Source organism: Atractosteus spatula, chromosome 3 (genome assembly GCF_055471065.1).
Source record: "Atractosteus spatula isolate fAtrSpa1 chromosome 3, fAtrSpa1.hap1, whole genome shotgun sequence".
Lineage (NCBI taxonomy): Eukaryota > Metazoa > Chordata > Actinopteri > Semionotiformes > Lepisosteidae > Atractosteus > Atractosteus spatula.
Genome location: NC_142708.1, coordinates 12,999,625 through 13,023,549, shown reverse-complemented (window position 1 = coordinate 13,023,549; position 23,925 = coordinate 12,999,625). Strand labels below are relative to the sequence as shown.

At 34.5% G+C, this 23,925-nt stretch overlaps 1 protein-coding gene across 1 annotated transcript; it reads left to right on the top strand.

Annotated features, from left to right (window-relative positions):
• The first annotated feature begins 470 nt into the window (after nt 1-470).
• grin3a (glutamate receptor, ionotropic, N-methyl-D-aspartate 3A) lies at nt 471-22,904 on the top strand. Its single transcript, XM_088911723.1, has 9 exons — nt 471-1,202; nt 6,865-7,466; nt 12,152-13,202; nt 16,677-16,822; nt 17,897-18,012; nt 18,526-18,677; nt 19,717-19,881; nt 21,104-21,174; nt 22,571-22,904. The coding sequence occupies exons 1-9, from the start codon at nt 471-473 to the stop codon at nt 22,902-22,904; spliced, it is 3,369 nt and encodes a 1,122-aa protein (XP_088767849.1).
• Nucleotides 22,905-23,925: the final 1,021 nt, after the last annotated feature.

The following is a 23,925-nucleotide window of genomic DNA, read 5'->3' as shown; positions in this document are numbered from 1 at the left end:
ACGTTAACAGAAATGGATCTACCTGGGTGTTGTACGTGCCTTTCTATTTACAGAATAATACAAAAAAGAAAAAAAAGATCAATAATGAAAAATAATAAAGCTTCTCTTCTTTGCACTTTGCCTCTGGATATTGCGTTGAAAGGGAAGCCAGAACTTTATTTATTTTGAGGATGCACGTTGCAGCGCTTAATTTCTACCTCATATTCCTGGGGAATTTTTATTTTTAACGTGTATTTTGAGCCAACGTGGAAGCAGAGACGGTAGTTTGAGATAAATATAAAATGATTAATTTCCCAGATGTTTTTTGCCGTTATTGTGCACCCCGAGGAGAGAGAAGTGCATAACTTTAGTGGATCTCAAATATTTAGAAAAGATCACGACGCTGCTCTGCAGGGGCCACGGAGAGTGGAGGGGGAAGAGGAAACCTACGTTTTTCATGTGAATCTGGATTTTTTTTGTTGTTGACAGTAATGAGGGGGTTATGTTTTGGGGGTGCGTTCGGCAGGTTTTGGCTGCTCCTTGTACTTGCTCCCAGCATCTTACTGTTCTTCTGGTTTCCCGGGTTTCGGTCACATCCACAACCGTGCCAGATTTTAAAGAGTATTGGGCACACGGTGCGGGTCGGGGCCGTGCACCTTCGGCCCCGTGTCTTTAACCTGAACGACATTGGGGTGGACGACGACACCGGGGAAAGATATCTTGAAGAGGGGACGCTGAGCGCAAAGGAGAAAGAGTTTGAAATGAACTGTAAAAGTGAGAACGTGTATGAGTCACGGAGCATGAAGACTAAAAGCCCACTAAACAACCAGCACAAGGGATCGAAAAGTCGATTTGGGAATAAAAGTGTTGACAGTGAAACCATCTTTTTTGAGCCCAAAGAATCTCTTTTAAATGCGGTTGAGAAACTCAGTCGAATGGTGGGTCTTTTACCATATAACTTGTCTTTGGAGGTGGTGATGGCCGTGGAAGCGGGTCTTGGGGAGTTACCCGCTTTTTCTTTCTCTTCCCCGTCTTCTTCAGTTTGTGCTGATCCGGTGTCTTTCCTGCAAAGTGTGTGCCACACTGTCGTAGTTCAAGGTGTATCTGCTATGCTTGCCTTTCCACAAAATAAGGGGGAGCTTTTGGAGTTGGAATTTATGTCATCCGCTCTAGAGATCCCCGTAATCAGCATTGTTAAAAGGATATATACAAGAAAAAGTGAGGTAAGGAAAGGTTTGTACGATGTTTGTTTCATACGTTAACTCATTTCCCAACAACCGTGTCCTAGTACAGTTATTTTGTCATTCCATGCATTTCTGCAGTCCAGTACTCAAGTTCAGCACCACGGACAGCGATCCAACAGGCTCTGCAGTTGCTGTTGGAGCCTTCAGAAACACGACTAAAGAAAACAAACATTTCCGCGAAGTCGAGTTTCTTGTTTCTTAGCGAACAATTTGTGATGTTCATGGTGCAAATAATTGTTCTAAAATATATTCGTTTAATACATGCTGTATGCGTATCTTGCCAATCACCAATGCTCTTTGTCTGATGCTTTATAGGTACGATGGTCTGTGTAACCTAGTGTAGTAGCAGCGTTTATATTGATTACCTTTGATCTCAAATAAAAATAAGAAATTTAAGACATTTTAAAATGCAATGCATATTGTTATACGTTGTCTATGGTAATACTGACAATAATTTGGAATCATTGTCTATCTTCTCTGGATGCATAAACTGTAATACTAATTAATACGTCATGTTTACTCTCAATTGGTTTTAAGGCGTCTTTTCTTATTTTGTAGAACGTTTATGGTTCCTTTGTAATGCAGAAAGATGGTTTCCGTCATCACAGACATCTGTCTCCGAGGGAACAGTGTTTTTTTTTTTATACACCGCAGCAGCAATCGCACACATCGAATGATTAAAACTCAGGTTCGCCCTCATTGTTATTTCCCCGGCTGAAATAATTTATGGCCACCACGTACTAGCAATCTATATTTTCTGTTATTTGAACTTTCAACAATTGAGTTCTAGCTTTTCTTTGTGATCAACAGGTGCATTTTTGTTGTACTTATTTGTTAATTTAATGCCATTACTGTATAATACATTCATACTGTATGTCGCTGTTATATGACTTTTGGCATTCACATTAATAACAAATTCAATTTAGAATTACATTTATGTTTATAAATATTATTTAAATATATGCTTGGTGCCATTAAAAAGCAAATAAGATCATAACAAGAGCCAATCATTTTTGCATTGTATGGCCATCAGTGAAAAATACACAAACAAGCGTTTAATGCTTACACTTACACAACCAAGCAACTGTATACAGACATTCTATATAAAAAATGATAAACTGTGATATATGTTACATTACATTTTATCCAAAGTACTTTATTATATTTATTCTTCAAGAAAATAAAATCTGTGAAAACATTTTTTTTTCTTTAGCACTGTTAACATCTTAAAACATATGATGCATAATGTTATTTTGTTATTTGGTTTAAGTGATCAACCATCTGGGAAATTATTTACAGGGAGCTATGATATGCCTAGTTCAAATTAAATGTAGAGGCAAAACACCACCAATTGCTTGTGCCTGTATGTAAATGTTGCATAACATGTACAAATACAGGAAAAAAATAGAACCCTTGCACATATTCCACAACCCTTTTTCAATAATGAATTAAATCTTAACATTTTGCAGTTATTGCTTCATACTTATTTTTCACAACTCAGTTTAAGACTTCCAATGACTCTTAATTGAAGACACTGAGGTGACTGTGGGTACATACAGTAGGCTATTGTTGTGATTTTCACAATTATCCCAGGAGTCACTTTAGATGGTAATGAATAATTCATGTATTACAGGATATTCACAACCACTCTTTGATAATTAATTGTGTGTTTTCATCCAGTTCTAGATGCTACACCACTCTTCTATTGAGATCCTGCATTATTTTACCTCTGAGGTTCAAAGACCTTTTATTTCTAAAATATTTCTGCTCAGCATTTATTAGAATATCTATATAATTATAATAAACCTATAGTAAAGTTCCTTACTAAGGACACAGCTACCCATTTTGACATCAAATTATGGTCTTTCTTAAGCTTTTCATTTTTCTTAGCTAAAGAAAATCTTGCTTTCAGGTGGATCCAATGCACAAGATGAAAAACGCATAATGGGTAGACAGCACATCAAATGCAGGAAATCGCAAGTAGCATAAAAGAACTGCTCTATGACTTCCCCGTGGCTAGAACTATTTTTAGTTAATATTTCCAAATTAACAAAAAAAATGCAGACGATTTCTTGCCATAGTGAATGTATGTTTTCTTTAGTTAATTGCTCTGTTAAAGAAAAGTTTATTTTTAATCAGGTTATTCTTTGACTCAGGTCATTCATTAATGAATTGTCAAAATACACCTAAGCCCTGTATGCAAAACACTTAGTTCCCTACTCCTTCATCGGAAGCAATTAGTAAATAAGCATCCGAATAGTCTGAAGGAAGGACCACTAAAGTTTTATTCTTTAGAATAATTCTATGGGCTACAAAGAAGAAAACAAATTGATTGAGCAACTTAAATCTCAATACTATGTCACATTTCTTTAAATCTTAGAGGTGAAGCAATGTTTTATCATAATAGCTACTGTGATTATAATAGAGTTGCCATGCAGGAAGAAAAACAAGGCAAAAAAAGAACAGGTGTATGGCGCCATCTTCTGGTCAGTCCATAAATGCGACTTCTGCATCTTTGTAATACTGTAGATGGATTTACGAATACTACTGAAAATCTAAATAGATTACACAAATAAATATTTTTTTTAATATTTAATGGAAAATAATGTCTCATATATTCCCATGTTTTGAACCAGTACTAATACTGATTTGTTTTAGATCGTTCAGCAACTTTTGTTTTTCTGTTGCCTGTGAAACAGAAAAGGTACAAAAACATAACACAGAAAAAAGAGAAAATAAAGACTATGCTTCAGATGAACAAATACTGTAGCAGTAATAAGATATACAATAGTCGATCTATACCCTGTTAATTGATATGTCATATGTACAAAAATGTTTAATTTACACTTACAGAGAACTTTAAATTTTACCATATCTATAGAATGTAAGCCTCTGGGCCACAACCTCGATACTTCATATCAAGACCTGGGCCAATAAAGGAGATCCTTTCAGAGATCCTGCGTCTGCACTGATGTAATCTTATTGCTGTACCCAGATGGATTGTCATTATATTTCCGTTTATCTGATTCTTTTTTTTGTGTAGAGAATAAAGCTTTTTCTACATGGGTGAAATGCAATATGGTCATATTGGGCATATTTATAAAAGCACTACTGACAAACCCTCCACAATTTTTTTTTCTTCTTCAAAGAGCTCAGAAACTAATCCCATATTTTACAATATTAATTGTGGCTCCATTGTGGTCCAAAGTAAAATTTAGACCGGAAAAGGAGTAGTACTGATGATACGCATAGTGTTACTATCATAAGACCTTGTCTTTTATGCAGTATAAATTTAGCATCTGCAGCCTGCTGTTACAGTCTGTTTCAAAATGTTGAACAAGAAGACAATTCTGTCTATTGCAGTGTTGTGATTGGATAAAGAGTTAATTACTATCCATACTGTACCCGTAATTTATATTTATCTATGTATTTAAACACCTGCTGAATAAAACACACAGTGGTGTTGTTTAGTTAGGATTATGTGCAACAGAGTGCTTGTAAATAGCATAAGTGTATAAAAAGATGAAGAAAGCCAGTTACTCTGTGTCCAAAACCACATGCAAAAACAATGGTTGTACACATAAATACTGTATACAATTTGTAGTTCCATACCATCAAAAAACAAAATACCTCCCTGAAACCTTATCTCCTCTGTTTGAACACAGAAACAAAGGAATGATTAGCGTAATTAATATTATGTTGTTTCTTTTACGAGAAAGCAGCAAGTTATTTAGGTTCACCGGCAAATATTAACTATCGGACTAGCTTTGTTTGAGCTATGCTTTTCTATTCAGAAGGAGACCTACATCAATATGATAACCTACAATTCTTTGAATACTCTTAATGAACTGTAACCAAATTTTTATTTAGCTTGAAAATCAAGTTACAAAAAGTAAAATCTTGTATAATATAATATATATATAAAAAATGTACCAACAAAATCTATGTACTTTATGTTTTTAAATGCACAATGTTCAAATATATTCATTCACTGAGATAATTAGATTAGGCAAACAGATTTTGTTTAATCATCCTTTGACTTTAATGACTGGTCACTTATATTATATATATATTATTGTTGTTATTAGTTTCATGTTTAACAGGGCAAGAAGGAAGCAGAGCACAAAGAATTATTTAGAACCAAACTCGCATTTGACTTTATATAGGTTATCCTCAACTTCTCATGAGATTTTAAAAACATCAGTTCTACACTCCTCTACATAGAACCAGTCCAACTCCTATGGACAGGATGGTGCGAACTTGTTATATACCTTTTCAGCTTATACCATAAATATTCTGCTTCAGACCATGGTCATCAATCATGGTGATCAATCAGATTTTTATGGTCTACTCCTACACTACTGTCCATTTTTTAAAAAGCTTGAGATTTTCTGACAGCAGGCACCAGTATTTAGCCAAAACAGTACATCTGTTCCTCATTTCTAACTAGGAGAGCAGGGACAGCAGGACCGGAGGATTCAAAATATTGCTAAAGCAGAGAACATGTCCTTTTTCACAGAAGGGAAAACAGTGTATGTTTAATTAAAGGTTTAATGCATACATCCAGTATTTGTCACTCATTTTAGTCTTCTTTCATTCCCCATGACATCCATTTGCATCAAAACTCTCATTTTTGCTATGTTTTTATTATATTTTTTTTCTAGACATACAGTAGTGACTAATACAGCTTGGCTACTGTTTAGTATGTAGTTCCTCAAGTATACGTTCTGACTTTTTATGATCGTTTATGCATTTGATTTCTTCTTATTCTTTTCTAAATTCTACTGTATGTAATCAAAAGTAAAAAATGTCAGTAAGCTGCACACAACCAAGCAGATTAGATGGGCCAAATAGCATCCTCCCATTTGTAAGCTTTCTTATATTCATGAAGGCTTGTTCTACTAGGGAACTATACGGCTAATGTACAGTACATTACAAAGCGTATTCATTAATAGTTCAATGAAGTAATAGTTAAGGGAAAAGAGTAGATGATTGTAATGAATTACTGGTTTGGTTATCACTGCTAAATCCACAATATTATTCCAATTGTAAACACCTGTAATGCATGCAAAATGAGATAATCTAATTTTAAGCATGTTATTTGATTTAACTTTTGATTCCTATGCTATGCCTCATATAAAGCCCTTGAGTTTCAGATCCACATTCCGACATGCACTGTAAATAAATATGGAGCATTGTACTATATGACTTTCTGTTGTAACCAGAGCAAGAATTCCGTACGTCTACAAGCATTAAATGTTTGTGGACTGATCAACAGGTGCAGTTTGTTTGTTCTCAAAGATTTTTTGTTTATGCCACTGCCATTTATGGGATATACATTCATGTACTGTTACATCAATGTGGCAAAGGCTGTCTTCTAGATGTTTCTTTAGATCCCTCAGGTGAAATACTGACTTCCCTTTTTTATTAGAGTGCATTATGACTTTTTGCAAATAATACAGGATATGTTTTGGTAGTTATAGATTCCCATCTGTTACTGGTAATTTATTTTAGGACAGTTTTGGTGTCTGATCTTTATCACTCTTTTATTTTAACCACAAACAGATTAATTGAAATATGACACAAGTACTTACTGAATATACAGTACTAGTTTCATTTTTTTATCTTTCTCTTCCCTTAGAATCCTCTTCATCTTCAGATGGCTTTGCAGAATCCTCCTGTTCCCCAGGCAGATATAGTTTTTTCCCTTCTTTCCATGAACAACTGGTATGATGTCAGCTTGGTTTTGTGCAAAGAGTGGAATATCTCTGACTTTATTTTCTTATTGCAAAACCATACCAAATTTCACATGGGATCTATAATCAATATCTCGTCAAATGGCACTTCGAAAAGTGATGTTCAGGCTTCTTTGCAGGGATACCTGGAGTCCCTCAAGGAATCAGCATCAACAGTGGTTACATTTGGATGTGATATCAGGGATATCAAGAGGATCTTTAATACTGTTACAAAATATGGGCTGGCACTTCCAGAATATCACTGGATTTTAGGGGACACACAGAATGTTGAAGAGCTCAGAACTGAGGGACTACCAATGGGTCTATTGGCACATGGCAAAACTACAGAGCCTGCTCTTGACCACTATGTGCAAGATGCTTTAGAGCTGGTAGCAAGAGCTGTGGGAACAGCTACTTACATAAAGCCAGAACTTGCTTTGATCCCCAGCACTACAAACTGCATGGATCTAGAGAGAAGAAACTTAACCTCAGGGAAATATCTCTCCAGGTAATACTTCAATTTTTCTTTGTTCTTTTAATCCTTGAAGAGGTGGGTGAGGATGAATTTTAAAAAGGTGCATTTTATGGAAATATTTTCATATAAAAACTTAACATCATCGAATTTAAATTTTTTGTAGAAGCCTTAAAATTCGGACACTGTACAGAATATACTTTAAACGACCTATTTCATGCAGTTATTAATGAGATTCCTTAAAAATGCAAGCCTTAAAGGCTTTTCACATTTATTATGTGAGATAAATGCAGAAAGGACATCTTTGAAGCCCCCAAAGCTATAGTTCTCGCTGTAAATCATTTGGAGTTTGCAATCTCTTATTTGAAATCCAGGTATGCCTTGAGGAGAATGACTGATTAGAGTTATGAAATACTTTTTGCAATCAAGATAAACACAAATGGAAGCTCTAGCCTTCTGCTTTACTGCATTCTAGAAGATTTTGTTTTGTGTTTTAATTTGGAATTTATGATGTCTTCTTGCTATATATTTTAGATTTTTTTTTTGTTCAGATTATTCAGTCTATTAATTAAGATAACATATTAAGAACATAATGTCAGAATTTATGAAGAATGGGTGTTACAAAAAAGGAACACTGAAACAGTCCATTTGAGCAGTCAACTGTTGTGGAAATTCTATACAGTATATACTGTGTATTGAGCTTTTGGGGGATTTAACAAAACCCTTGGTTAAATACTTTCCACATCTATGCAGTCTCTAGCATCCACTTACATCCATACATATTTTAGCAAATTAAGTTACGTTCCCAGTATTTATAAATTATTTTGTAATAAAAATAACATGGAAAAATAAAATTCACATTATTCATAATAATAAACATTATTTTCCATAATACAGTGTGGTTGACAGTAGTAATAGAAAAGTGCAACTTTTGAGCCTGCAATTACCTTCATCAGTTCCATACCTTTTCCATCATTGGCTTAAGCAACATTGACATTTTGACATTATTCATTTTGACTCCAACACTGAGGGTATGTCATACTGTACTTTGCAATAACATATAACAAGTGAAGCTCTTTTAAAGCTTTTTTACATCTATTTGATGTGTGATATTTGGAAATGACAATTTTTGAAGTGATTTTTTTTCACTTAATAATTGTCTGCCTCTCATCTAATGGATTATAGATAAAACCCACATAAATACAATATGAATGGATTGAGGTGCGGATGATGAAGCCAGACAATAAAAATATTTTTAACGTGGGTACAAATGTTTTTTTTAAATATATCTGACCTTTAAATATAAGCAACTATCGAGGCATATGATGCATATTAGTGGTTATGTATATTGTACACTGCATATGTTTGTTTTCAGGCAAAAGATCTTAGTAGAATTCCTGTAAACAGTTTGCTTTTTTTGTAGTAATGCCAAACTGTGAACTTATCATATTCCCCACCACGGGAACTTGTAAGAATGTTTAGTAAGATCTTGTAGAATGTGGAGGTTCTGGAATAGAATTATGTACAAGATTACAGTATGTTTAAACGTCCCAATCAGGAACTGAATAATCAATTACAGAATACTGTAACATCTCTAGAAAGTACTGTACCTCAATAATTAAAATTTTGCAGTATTTACAGTAGCTGGTTTCAGACTGTAGCAGAATTAACTGGTTTTATATTTGCATACTCTTTTACTGTACATATTACCCCTAGACTTTGAAATACCATAAACAATATAATGTGATAAACAATATAATATAATTGTATAAAGTGTACAAAAATACTGGGAGATTTATTGCAAGATCCTATTAAATTGGTATTTAATAATATTATTTGGAGGATCACAGCTTTATGTATCTTTATTAAATTTCACTGAATAGTTACCATCTAAGTGACTACAAAGACAGTCCTAGTGAAATGATTTGACATCTTAGGAAGCATTACTTGAAAGCTGTATAAATTCTAGAGCTGATAGACACCATATACAGTAGTTAGTAGAGCATGTGATTGAAGATATTTGCTGTGTGCAATTTTGAGAAATCAATACATTTTGGTAGAACATAAACATGAAAAAATGTGTTATCAGCAAAAGAAAGATCAAAGTTTTCAAGAAACTCAGTATGTATCAATATAAAGGGATTAGAATAATTTCCAGGGATATTAGCCTGACTTTGATTTAGAATGTGCTTTCTCCATGCCAGTTGCCACAAAACAACTCTTGACAGCTCAAATCTTATTTTAGCTGGATTAGATCTCCACCTCTGTATCATTTACTGGATTTTTTCAGAGAAATATGTAAATATATAATATGCATGACTTAAAGACTGTTAACCCTGGGACTGTGATGTATGTCCACATGATGTATGGGGACAAAGCACAAAGAGCATTACTTAAATAAGCATCAATAAGCAATGTATCTAACATATTTCTTAGTGAGATTTTAAATATGTGCTGGCTGAGCAGTTAAGACCCCAGTTCAGAATGAAAGTTGAAATCTAGAGTATGAACCAAGCTTTAAACCTGGGTTTTGTCTTTATCCTGGTGTATCCAGAATTCACCTAGAAACAGAATCCAATTGACAGAGCACTGCTTGTATTCTTGAGCAGGCTTCAGCTGAAACGAGTGTTTTTGGCAACATGTTACATGCAACAGTAACCAAAAAGATTTGCAAGGTGGCGTACTGTTTTTTACAAGTTTGTCAGTGATTGCAGCCTCCAGTTATTTTTTGTAAGAGAGAAGGAGGAAAGCTCATGGAAATGCATGCTACACTAACTTGCAAAGATTGTTGAAATATAGGTTATGTACAGTACTATATACATTGTTACAGTGAATATTTTTTAGTCAAAACTTGAGTTTTTAACAAAGCTTTTGCTTTAGTGCTTTTTGCTGACCTTTAACTTCTTCATAAAACTGTTCAATTTCAGCATCCATTAAAATATTCAATTAAATTTTTATTCACAAATTTGGAATTACATCAGTTGTAGTTCAACAAAATTGGACGTCACTGGAAGGGCATAAATACTTTTGCAAAACTCTCTAATGGAGATCACTGCATTTTCGTGAAAACAAAGGGATGCACAGTAAAAAAGTGTAAGATGGTATAGATTTATTTCCCTTTTACATCCATATCAAAACATAGCGACAACCCCCAATAATGCCATAAAGCAAAAGGATTCTACTTCAGCACTGCAGATGTTGATTAGGTTTAAATGCACTGATTTCTGCTAAATACATTTTAGTTTTTATATGCTGAATTAGTTGCAATGGGGTTTTTTCCCCCCATTGTTTATAAAATTGTTTACAAAATAGCTTTGGAAAACATTAAGCAACATTTTCTAATACAGCAATTAGAACTTAACAAAATGCGTACTGTAATACTATTTTCTTTTTAATTTCTTAAATATACAGTAGGAAGAAATGGAAATCTTTTCTCTGCATCTGAACTGGAATGTCATTCTCGACATGCAGTGCAAATCTCTTATTAGTATTTCTTATGACTTCCCTGATCATTAGCAGGCAGCATTTGTGCACAGACATAAAAATCAGCCTCTGGACAGGCTTTTAGCCACCCTTCCTGCACAGTTGCAGTCAGCTGGTGATGGAGGGCTAGTTTCAGTTGTCTCCTGTTGATGATATCAAAGAATCTGTCAGCCATTTTATTGTACATAAAATCCTGGTTATAGTATTCAGAGTATTCAGCAATTCTTTCTAGAACTCATGCCTTTGTAATCCTAGCACTGTGTGAACTTGCATTGTCATGCTCTGAAAACCAAATACTCTTGAAAGAAAGATAGTTGTCTCAAGCGCTTTATCAATGTTATCAATGTATCACTTAGAAGTAGATTGATGTGTTAAAGGAGATTATTGTATAAAAGTGTAAAATTATATCAGTATTATAGAGTAAATTTACCATTCAATATATAAATATTTGTCATGTAATCCCTAGCTACAGAAATTGCATCAACAACCTTCTCATAAAAGATGTATCAAAAATACACAGCCCTCAATTTAGAAAACACCTCCTAACATTCCATTCTGTTATAACTTTTGAAGATTATTCAGCATCCTGTCAAGACTATTTGTTTTAGCACTGCTGCAAAATATACTGTAGTTATTACAGTAATACAATTGCCATTAAATGTTTTTAAAGATGTGTAATATTTCTCAATCTATCATATAGCAATTTTAAAAATATACAGTAAATGGCAAGTAGTCCTACACAGTGAATTTAAGCAGAAGGAATACAAAGCATCTCTGTAAACAATGTCATGTCTGTAAGATCTCTTCATCTACAGTGATACAGTATGTAACAAAAAACAGGATTTTCAAACTTGACAATTAAAAGATTAAATTCTGAAATGTTCTACTTTTTCTAGTACACTTAATATCAACTTAATTTATAACTTATCATATCAACGTCCCATATGATAAGAAACTGTCTTATGATATTTTTATAATTGTATTTCTGGAACAACCATTACCTTAATGGTTTCATGATTTACAATACAGCAAGTGCACTCACTCTTAAGCCATCTGAGCCTGAATTCATATACAGCACAGTATATGCACATTACGATAACGTTTATTTTGCTGAAACCATTTTAACTGTGTACATACAGTATACAGTATAGACAGAAAATACTTATTACAGTATGTACTGTAAGTATATTTTTGTGTATCTGTTCATTTCAAGTGTACTTTATGCTTTCCTCCTCCAGATTTTTGACAAACACCACTTTTGATGGTCTAAGTGGCTACATCAAATTGCAGGAGGATTCAGTGATTATCTCTGAGAGCCACTACTTCATTTGGAACCTGCAGCATGATCCCATAGGAAACCCAATGTGGACACGACTGGGGAGCTGGAAGGATGGGAAAGTAGTGATGGACTATGGGATATGGCCAAATAAAAAGCATTTCCAACGAGGAGGGGAATGGAGGCACTCTTCCCGTCTTCACTTCAGGGTGGTTACACTCGTGGAGCACCCTTTCGTGTTCACCCGGGAAGTGGATGAAGATGGGAAGTGCCCAGCAGGACAACTGTGCCTGGATCCCCTCACCAATGATACAGCTGTACTGGAGAACCTTTTTGAGAGCCTTCAGGGTGCAAATGACACTGTTCCCATTGAGTTCAAAAAATGCTGCTACGGTTACTGTATTGATCTCCTTGAGAAGCTAGCAGAAGATGTGGGTTTTCATTTTGACCTCTACATTGTTGGTGATGGGAAATATGGTGCATATAAGAATGGCCGTTGGACGGGACTAGTGGGGGACCTGATTAGTGGGGCTGCAAATATGGCTGTCACTTCTTTTAGTATCAACTCTGCCCGTAGCCAAATAATAGATTTTACCAGCCCTTTCTTTTCCACCAGCTTGGGTATTCTGGTGAGGACAAGAGATACAGCAGCACCCATAGGGGCTTTTATGTGGCCTTTGCACTGGAGCATGTGGTTGGGGATATTTGTATCCCTGCATGTCACTGCCATATTTCTCACTCTTTATGAATGGAAGAGCCCCTTTGGCATGACGCCTAAAGGCCGGAACAGAAAGAAGGTATTTTCCTTCTCATCGGCACTTAATGTCTGTTATGCCATCTTGTTTGGAAGGACAGCTGCCATCAAGCCACCAAAGTGTTGGACGGGTAGATTCCTAATGAACCTCTGGGCGATATTTTGCTTGTTTTGTTTATCCACATACACAGCTAATCTAGCTGCTGTGATGGTGGGCGAGAAAACATATGAGGAACTCTCAGGAATACATGATCCCAAGGTGAGAAGAAATAAGTAAAGTATTTTTTGGTCGTATGGCTGATTTGCAATACCTACACCTACAAAATTAACTTAAAATACAATAATTTTTGCACAACTGCAGGAACTCCTGTTGTGTCTTTAGGCCCAGTTTCTCTTCCTTCCTCTGAATCCATTTCCTTCATAGATACATTTTCATCAATCTTTCAGTCTTCCATTTCTGCAACCCCTCTCAGCTCTCATGTCATCAGCTCAAGTTGTGAGCCTTTTCTGTGTCTGGCTTGTATCCTTACCTGCAGCTATTTCAATTCCAGTTAGTCATCTAGCAGTAATGTCTAGAAAGGTAGAGGGAATATGGTGTGAGGATTAAAAATCAGGTTGTCACCAAGAGAAGGAAATAGAAGTAGTCTTTTGCTGACATGTTTGATTTAACTTATTCCTTGGCACTTCCTGCTTACTGGGTTCCCATATATAATGTGCACATTATCATTAAAATATAGGTAAACTCTGATGAGTTTACCTACTATAACTCACTTCTTCACTGTGGAGTTTCTTCTCACTTTCACGGGCGAGGGCATGATCAGTGACTCTTTTCCCCAGCCACTACCATGAGTTGGATTACTATTGTTCTTGGTTCTCCAGCCCTTTACTTTGGGGATCCACAATTTAATAATACCATTTTGTTTCACTGAAGCAGCAGTTTTTAACAATGTAACCCGAATGCTGGGGTTTCTTTTTGTGACATCAAATTGCACTGCTATTCTTTTCATAATCTCTGAGGTCTCTTCCTCTTTCATCCATTGGCTGCCCCCAAGCTTCCTCTTCTTTCCAGTCCAATTTTCTATTCTTGTGACGCATTTTAGTTTTCCCCAAGAACTGCATCACATTACACAATATCTACAGATGCTCGCAGCTCCTACATTTTATGAGTTATGTGTTGGCAAGTCCAGAAATGTTTTTTGAAAAGGTACTTGCACACTTGTGTATTCTGTAGGGATTTTTTTCTGCACACCATGCTCTTCTTCATAAAGCTTTGCTGTGTGTATGGCAATTATACAGTAGTTCAAATTCTGTAAATGATTATGGAATCAGAGAAAAGTGGGCAGGCAAGCCATCAGAACATTGCTTACTGCCAAAAGGTCTATGTAAGTTTCCTCCTTTTTGTTTTCTGTTTTCTGTTTTCAGGATTGGTTCATGAGGAGCTACATGATATTGTGTGCAATCACACTTATTATCACCTGTGTTTCCAGAAAACATATTAGTAATATAATTTCCAGATTATCATCTGTTGCATACTGCACATAAAACTGAGTTGACAGTTACTGCATTGTCTGTTTTACACCCTTTTAATTAGGAATAACCATTTCCTCTTAAACTCAAACTATTATTACAAAACCTGTGCTACACATAGAAAATGTAAACACAGCCAACTGATGCCACAAATTGTCAGTTGTTTCCCACTTGAGATTCTGAGAGCTCTACTAAATATTATAAATTAGGCACCAAATGAATGAATCCTTTACATTTTTACAAATTCCCTGGTGCCCTGCAAGCCCCATGAGTTGTTGTTCCTTCGTAGTGCCTCAACTGAAATTGCCATTTCTAATATATGCAGCACTCTTTTCATATGGATTGTTGCCACCTAACCCCACTTTTCTCCATTGCTTGCCCCTTATTCAAATGTCCACATGACTGATATTTTCCAGTCTTCCTCCTTTACATTTAAGTAACCCTTTCATCTTCCTTTCTCCCAAAAGCTATGGATCAGCTGATCACTAAATTTATTATATTACATCGTATTCATCTCATTTCATTTTAGCTTCGTTCTTGTTTAAAAAATGTACACCAATGTTGTAAAGGTTGTGGCAAAAATGCAGCCAGTACTGACAGAAATAAACACAATACTGTTAGGTAGTCATCACTGGATCTTTAATCTGTAACTCTCAGCAACTGTGATTAAGAAAACAACGCCCAATTAGTGGCGGTAATTGAACTTGCCACAAAAGATACATAAAATATTTGCACACTGTCACATAAATATATACAATTTTTGTATATCAATATAAAATTGCCAATAATTCACCTCTGATTACATTAAAACCATGCCAAAAGATTTCTTATATTTTTTCTTATGCATACATAGAATTATTGCTATATCATGTTGCATATCTTCAAAATTCATAAAAAACAGACAGTCTTGATCTTATCTCATGTTATCATGTTCAAATTCTAAACATCCTGCAAATACCCTACCTAGTCAATGAAAACTATTGTATGAGCAAACATATACTGTAAGTCCCATATCAAGCAATCAACTAAACAATGCTGATTGTTGATTTGTTTTATTTTCAATATCATCCTGCTTTTTTAATGTGCATGTGTTTTGCATAAATATTTTTTGCTGAAAATATACAACAGTTTGGATGTCTTTTGATTTGTGAGAAACACTGAATTTACAATGCCTTTTGTCATTTTGGCCTTATTACTTATCATGGCGTGACATGACTGTGGCTTCATTGACACACAGATCAATATGCTTCAGATATTTATTTTATTCTCCTTTCATCTGTAATCCTTTAAGAATTGCTGTCTTCATTTTTGTGGTTGGGGATCTGTTTGAGTATCCCAACCAACTATCATTTTTTGGCTGATACCAGCACAGTGGTCACAGGTCAATGGTTATTAACCAATTGTGACACTTTTTAAAAAGACTAAATCTCCCCTACTAAAAATTACTCCAATCAGTGGAATAGAAAAGGTGCAGAAAACACAGTCTATTGTGTTACCATTTCTCATCACGTCATCAAACAACCTCACTGATGGTCTTCTCATACAGTACCTTCTTATTTTATGATCACTTTGGTATTCTATGTCTAAAGCGTTCCTTCTTTCTGCTTTATAAATAACTCCACTAACATGGAAAAATATTAAACAGCATGGAGTTCAAGAACCTTATCCTAAGAGCCAAAGAGTATTACACTTCTTAACAAATATAAGTATTTCATTGCACTTGTGCATCTAACAAATAAACTGAACTGAGATGAAATCTTGAGAAATCTACTCTATGTTGCTAATGTGATATTTCAGTCCTTAGACATAAATGTAGGTGTTCATAATCTTCTACTATATGATTCCTTCCTTATGTAGGAAGTGATAAAAAATAAATTAATATTTTCCACACTGAAATGATGTTTCTGTTTGGAAATCAGCTTATATTTCACCTTTTGTACTTCAGATACATACAGTATGAGATAAACCTGTACTATATCCCTCATTTAGGTACTGGATTTCAACAAGTAGCTTTATTTCAAGCTTTTCTTTTTCTTCCAAATGTGTTTGTGTATCACCACACATTTGAAAGTGCCAACTAAGTAAAAATTCTTCTAATTTCACATGGAATTCTCATAAACACATCTAAAATAATATTTTTAGACACATGAAATACTCCACCTGTGTAAAGTCTATTCAAAATAATTGGTTCTAATTTGTTTTCAAGCTTCACCATCCTTCCCAGGGCTTTCGTTTTGGAACTGTTCGCGAAAGCAGTGCTGAGGATTATGTTAAAAAAAGCTTTCCAGAGATGCATGAATACATGAGAAGATACAATGTACCAGCAACACCTGATGGAGTGGATCATTTAAAGTGAGTAGTAATGATCAATATGAAAAAGTATTCCTTTCACATTTTTCTATTGAAAGAAGAATTTTGAAAGGCTAATACTCATTGTAGTTTGTCCTTAAAAAGTATGAATGAAAAATTGCATACCCAATCTACATTCAATCATAGATTTATTTAGAATATTTAATCTAAATATGTTGAATGTCAATATGATCAATAAAAGCAAAGAAAGTAAAACACAGAAAGGAACCAATAGGCCCACTTATGAAGATAATGATTTTGGAGACTTTTCCAATTTGATGTGTAGACATCCAGAATAATATGTGAATTATTGTGTATAACAGAACAATTGTGATGGTTAGGGTAGTAGTATCTACTGCAACCTGAATGCAAGGTGCTTCTTTACTAAAGTCCCAGGGCTTTGCTTGCCGTTAAAAGAGGCTCAGGTTATCATGATAACATTCAGCAGGTCATGTACACACACTCGGCTATCTTGTATGTGAAATGAGAGTGTGTAATGCCTTGCGAAGTATTCATCCCTTTCCTCTGATATCACATTTTATTGAATTACAAAAGATCACATTTTTTTTATTGAGTATTTTAAAATCTAACTTGAATGCTATAAAGGACCACCTTTATGGGTAGAAGAAGTAAACTGTCATCAAGCACTGCGAAGAAACAATTAAAGCTTAACAATAAATGCATAAGCATTCACCCGTTCTTTGCTATGACAAATGGGCGCAAGGCAGGATACACACCGGACAAGACACAAATCTGTTAAAGACACAATCATTTGTTTACACTAAGGCCAAAGTTACAGAAGCCTGTAACCTACCAGCATATCTTCAGACAATGGGAGGAAACCAGAGCACCCAGCAGAAACCCACAAGTACACACAGATAACATTCAAACCCTTTGCAAATAGCACCCCAGAAATTCAACCCAGGACCCCAGCACTGCGAGGCAGCAATTCTAACCACTGCGCTGCCATGCTGCCTAAAAGATAAACATATTGCTCTATCAGTTAAATGTTGTTGATTTTATCTTCCTTCACAGTATTCCTTTGAAATTTTATGCTAAAGAATTATTTTTTTAAAGGAACGATCCACAAAAACTTGATGCTTTTATTATGGACAAAGCACTCTTAGATTATGAAGTTTCAATAGATGCGGACTGCAAGCTTCTTACAGTTGGAAAACCATTTGCCATTGAAGGTAAATTCTTGGATTCCTGGGTTAAATATTTTGTTTTTGTGTTTAAGATTACTTTGTGTAAACTACTGAAATCCCATGTTAAGGTTAATTATTTGAAAATTAGGAAACATTAAAAGGGAGTCTCAAACTTTCTTAAGAAAAACAGTAGACTTTAACAATAGTTGTATGCTCTTTATATCCTATTTTTATGTGTGTGATAAGATTCTATCTGAATTTGATTGTTGATTATTGATAATATGTGAAATAGAAGAGATGGTGTAAATAAATCTGTCAGAGAAAGTAGCAGTCCTCAATAACTTTTGTTGAAATAGTAAATTTAGTAGTTATACTGTAGTTTAATGTAAAACTATGCTTTTCCTGAAATTTTATCCTGTACATTTTTAAATTGATTGTCTGGTAAACAGAATATGTGGAGTATTATACTGTTTTTAGCTGTGTACTCTGCTTTTCTGGATTTGTCATACTAAAACTTTTTTTTTTGACCTTCAACTAACTGAGCAACTGTACCCTTAGGGTATGGAATTGGCCTACCGCAAAATTCGCCACTCACCTCAAATATTTCAGAATTGATCAGTCAGTACAAATCAGATGGCTTTATGGACATGCTACATGACAAATGGTACAAAGTTGTGCCTTGTGGCAAAAGAAGTTTCGCTGTCACAGAGGTAAGAAAAGTTAAATTTTGCTATCCTTATCACTGTTGTAATGTTAAAAATTTCTAACCTTAGTCCTGGCAATTTCTAATTCAGTGTATTTTATAAACCACTCTAAAGTCCATGTTTCTAAAGATTAGAAGTACTTGCAAGCTAATGATCAATTAAGAAAGCAATATACTCCATTAAAGGACACATTTTCAAATTATTTCTAATTTACTTAGAAAATCACCTGCAATTTATCACAATTAAATTGTTCCAAATTGTATTTAGAAATTGATGTGCTTTAATGGTTGTAATATAAAACCCTGCTGGATTGAGGTTTTTCAGTAATAGGATTAGAGAAACCTGCACTAAACTAACAATAAAGCTTCAGCATCATTTATGCAAAGCATAAATTAAAATTACTAAATTTTCCATTCACTCACTCCTTCAGTTTTGAAAAATGTATGCACACTGATGACACTTTTTTTATTTAAAAGGATAATGTAGAGGCCAGCTATGTAGCCAGGTGAACCACACTTTCTGTAAAAACATCTAATTACGGGCCTGGATGGGCAGATAGTCTGCAGATTTCCATTCTAACTCAACACTTTTTAAGCTAAATTAGATATATTTAACAGGGCGCATTTAACAACTTTTCCCAGAATTTCAGGTGCTGCTAGCATAAAGAGACCCAGAACAACACTACTCTAGGATCAATATTGGTCACTCTCACTGTAAATAGGTTTTTCAATTTCTTGGAACTATTATTAGATTTCTTTACCAATATCATAATCTCTTCTTTATGTTTTATTCTCTCTGTGTCCTTTTTTTCTTGTAACACAGCATTTGGATACATATATTATTATTATTATTATTATATTCTTTTAGGACTTTGGACTTGGAGAATGTTCTTAACTTCATATTGTTTACATAGAAAGGCTCTTTTTATTTATGAAAGTTCACCATAATTTCTGTTCTTTACTGTGGCTGATAGAAGGTTTTCTTTGCATGTGGGATATACAGTATATGGCAGGTGTAAAATGTTGTATATGTCTGTTTTCTCAAGACTTTACAGATGGGAATCAAGCACTTCTCAGGTTTATTTGTCATGCTATGTGTTGGAGTTGCTTTGTCTCTTCTAACAACAGTAGCTGAGCACATAGTCTACCGGCTGGCGATTCCAAGAATTAAAAAAACGTCAAAGTTGAAGTACTGGCTCCACACTAGTCAGGTATGTACTATAATATAATATGGATGTACAATATTCTATACATGGTATAGTAAATTATATAGGGGGAAATTGTTAGATTTTTTTTGTCATTTGTGTTCATATTTTGGAATTCTGTTGTATACAATAAGTATAAATTGAATCCAAATATTTATTTCAGGGTGATACATATAAAGTCTTACAAAACTATTCAGACCCTTGCACAGCTTTCACATGTTATTGCTTTGAGGCTTGCACTTAAAATGATTTGAAGAAGCAAGTAATTTGTGTTATTAATACAACAAACCATTGTTTGCACTCAAAGCAAAAAAACAAACAAAATGAAAGGTGTGAATAGATTGTTCGTATTGTATAAAAGAAAAAATTATGAAATTATGAAAAAACATTACAGAAGTATTGTAACCCTTTGCTGTGCAAACTTCAATTTATACAGTATGAACAAAATTACCTTAATGGGTTATACAATTAGTTGAGTGGGCTCTGTTTGTAATAACATGACATCTTAATAAATGCACTTGCTTCTGTAACCCCAGATAGTGAATTTCAAGCTAGGTTTTAACTTTGAACACCAAGGAGCACAAAATAATATGAGACAAAATAACATGGCAAAAAATTGCACCATGCCTGTGTGCAAATGTGGCTGAGATTACCCCAAAGATTTGAATAATAAAACATAAAATAACATAATAATACTAATAATAATCTCCTGCATTTATATAACACATTTATCCTGAAACAGTAATTTATACATGCAGTACTGTATATAGAAAGGGGCCAAATACTATACATTGTGCAAAAACCAAAAGTCATTCTCAATTATCTTGGCTTACTATGTGTGTATTTGATAAATCTGATAATTGCTGAGATTTGCAGAATATTTATAGTAAGTCATAAAAACTACAATAATGTCATACAGTATGGTGAATTGTGACCTTTGGTGCTGTAATGTACTGTTAATACTGCTTGCTCACAATCACCTGGTTTGTGTTATCAATGATGATCAATGATGAAAGTCAAGGATAGCCTAGCCAAAAGAAACCCATTGAACACCAGCAGTGGTTGTCAACTTGTGCATTTTAATTCTCTAGATCCTGCTCAGAATTGGATAATTACTTTACATAATATGTTTAACTTTTAACACTTAAGAAGACAAATTCAGAAACAAAGTTAAGATACCCAGTTCAGATAAAGTGAAGATTTCCATTTGCATGGTTTTCATTCCCAGAGATTACATCGTGCACTTAACTCATCCTTCAGCGAAGACAAATTCCAGATGGTGACTAAGCTGGAGAAAAGGTATGGACATGAGATATTTTAAAGTCATACAAAAACAAACAATTGATTATAAGATTGATTAAAAGAAAGCAAAGAATGTACATGTACAGTATATGCATGTAAGGATACAGTAAGAATGAGACTGGATAGTTTTTGTGTAACATACTGTATAAGGTCACCATTTGACATGCCATTTATTTTATTTACTTTTAAGGTGCATTTGACCTTTTAAGTTGGGTAGCAGCTACATTTAGCACAGAATTTGTTTCTGGACAACGGATAATATTTAAACAAAAAGAGCTAAACCAGTTGATATAATATGCATATTATTATCAGATGAAAAATACTGAGCTCATGGAGGGCTCATTAGGTCCTGTTTTTAGAATAAACAATAAATGGATGTGTAGGGTTTTATCATGTTTAAATACTGTACACTTTACTGTACGTGCATTGAGCTACTTTAGTTGTTTGGTTCTCAATGTGTGGTAAAAGTATTATGAAGAAATATTAAACAAATTGTGTTTCACCTATGCACAAAATTAACACATGACTCATAATGAATGCATCAGGCAGAACCCAAATAAGCTTCTCAGGGCTTTTGTATTAATCATCAGTGTGACTCAAACTCCCAGATTATGGGTGATTTAATGCAGAGGCGCATGGTTCTTAGATAATCAAAATTATTTTCTGACCTTGTACTGGATAAAGAAAGAGAAAACAAAAGACTTTTAGTTTCTGCATAGTTGACATCTAATCACAATCACATTTTTTGAAATGACAAAATACACCATTGTAGTTTCTACAGTATGTTTAAAGTGTCAATGTGTTTTTGAGCAACTTCTTTTTCATCCTATCCTGCGTACTGTAGGTCATTTCAGTTGATTTTGTTAGTCAACAAGGAGGCTGAAAGTATGGGAATGGTACTTTAAACTAAATTACAACATTATCTTATCCATCAGTCATAATTTTCCAACTCTTATTCTTTTGGACTTTGTAGGACCAAGCTCAAAATTAGTTCTGTATACCTGTTTGAGTACCTACTTCAAAGTGATCTTTGTCATGCAGAAATGAAGCCAGAATTCCATCTACATTCATTGGAGATCATTCCAGAAAGCCCTAAATTTATATCAATAACACAAAGTTGATAGAACACCTATACGCAGATAATTACTGTAGATGTATTGAACATGATGCATCATGCAGCTGGTTAATTAAAAAAAGTACCATTTTGGCTGTTTTTCTTATTGTTCTTTTATTCTCCTTTAAGCCTTAATAGGCATTCTCCATTGTATACCTACATTTCATTCTTCTTGTTAAATCCCAACCCAACATTCAAAACTCATATCTTGACTAATAATAATATCTCTTAAATAATAATATCTTAACTAATGTTTCTCTTATCTTTTTTTCCCACAAGATGCAATGTTGGAAATAACCAGCAAGCAGTGTGGAACACCTCTGGGAACTCAAGCTGCAACAAGAGAAAGTTCCCCATTCGAGAAAACAGGCAAAATGACCTGGAGTTCACACAGTGTAAAGACATTTCTCTCCCACAGGTTAGGAGAGAGATCCCAATGTCAGCCTCAAATGGCAAAACAGATTCATTGAGTCTTGTAAGGAACTCGGTGATTCAGGAATTGACTGAGCTGGAGAAGCAAATCCAGCTGATTAAACAAGAGTTGCAACTTGCCATGAAAAGGAAAAAAGAACTAGAGGAATACCAGCGAACACATAAGACTACAGAGTCATAGAGTAGCACATGATCTTGAAATGCACTTTAATGAGGATTCTCAGAAACACCTAGGCCCAGACAACATGTTTTGGCCATTGTGAAGCACCCTGCTGGCTAAGGTTAACAATCAAGGCATAAATGAAAGCCCACATGTTTCTCAACACATGCCATTTGGTTTTTATTTTCCTTTATTTTTTTGTTTTGAAGTAACAAAAATTGGCTAAAATTGGGAACCTGTGGGACTCAGTTTGTGCTTTATACATCAATGCATGGAGGACATGAGAGACTATTGATGGAGGACACTCTGCATAATAATGTATAGATGGAGATGTGGTACTGTATGAACAGAGCTAATAAAATAGGTCACATTTTGGGGAAATGCAACCTCAAAACTGATATAATGATTGCATCAGATGTACACTTTCTGTTTCCCTTCCACTGTTAAAATGGTTAGGTTGTGATGCGCTGTTGTTAAAGTGAAGATGCCAGTGTCACTTATTGATGCAAAAATGCTGAATCTCTTATTTGTAATGTATATTATTCAATCAGTATAAAACTCTCCCAAATATGACTGTCCCATGAGATTTCTATCCTGATGTCGTTTAATATGATGTACTGTATACTGCATTGGAACTACAGGTATCCAACATTTATTTTTCAGTTTATAAGAGGTAAAGAAAAAGGAGACATATCTCTTTGATATTAACTGCATTTTAAAATAGGGTAAACATCACCATATATTTTTGCTAATTATTAACTCAAGATTCTTAAAACATGCTTCACAAAGAAGAAATCAGTCATCAAAAATCAGTTATTCAAAAGATAATGAATTGCACTGCTCAGAGGCTTTTCCATTAATGGACTGAACTGCATGTTACAAATATACTGACAGTGATGTCCATCCCATCTGTAGGAGAATAATTATAAAATTCACCTGCTGAGTCTTGCACCTTTGGAAATTTCCTTTTCTTAAACAACTACTATGACTGCTCTGTCTGTCGTTTATATTACAGTAATTCTCAGGTACAGTACTTCACCAT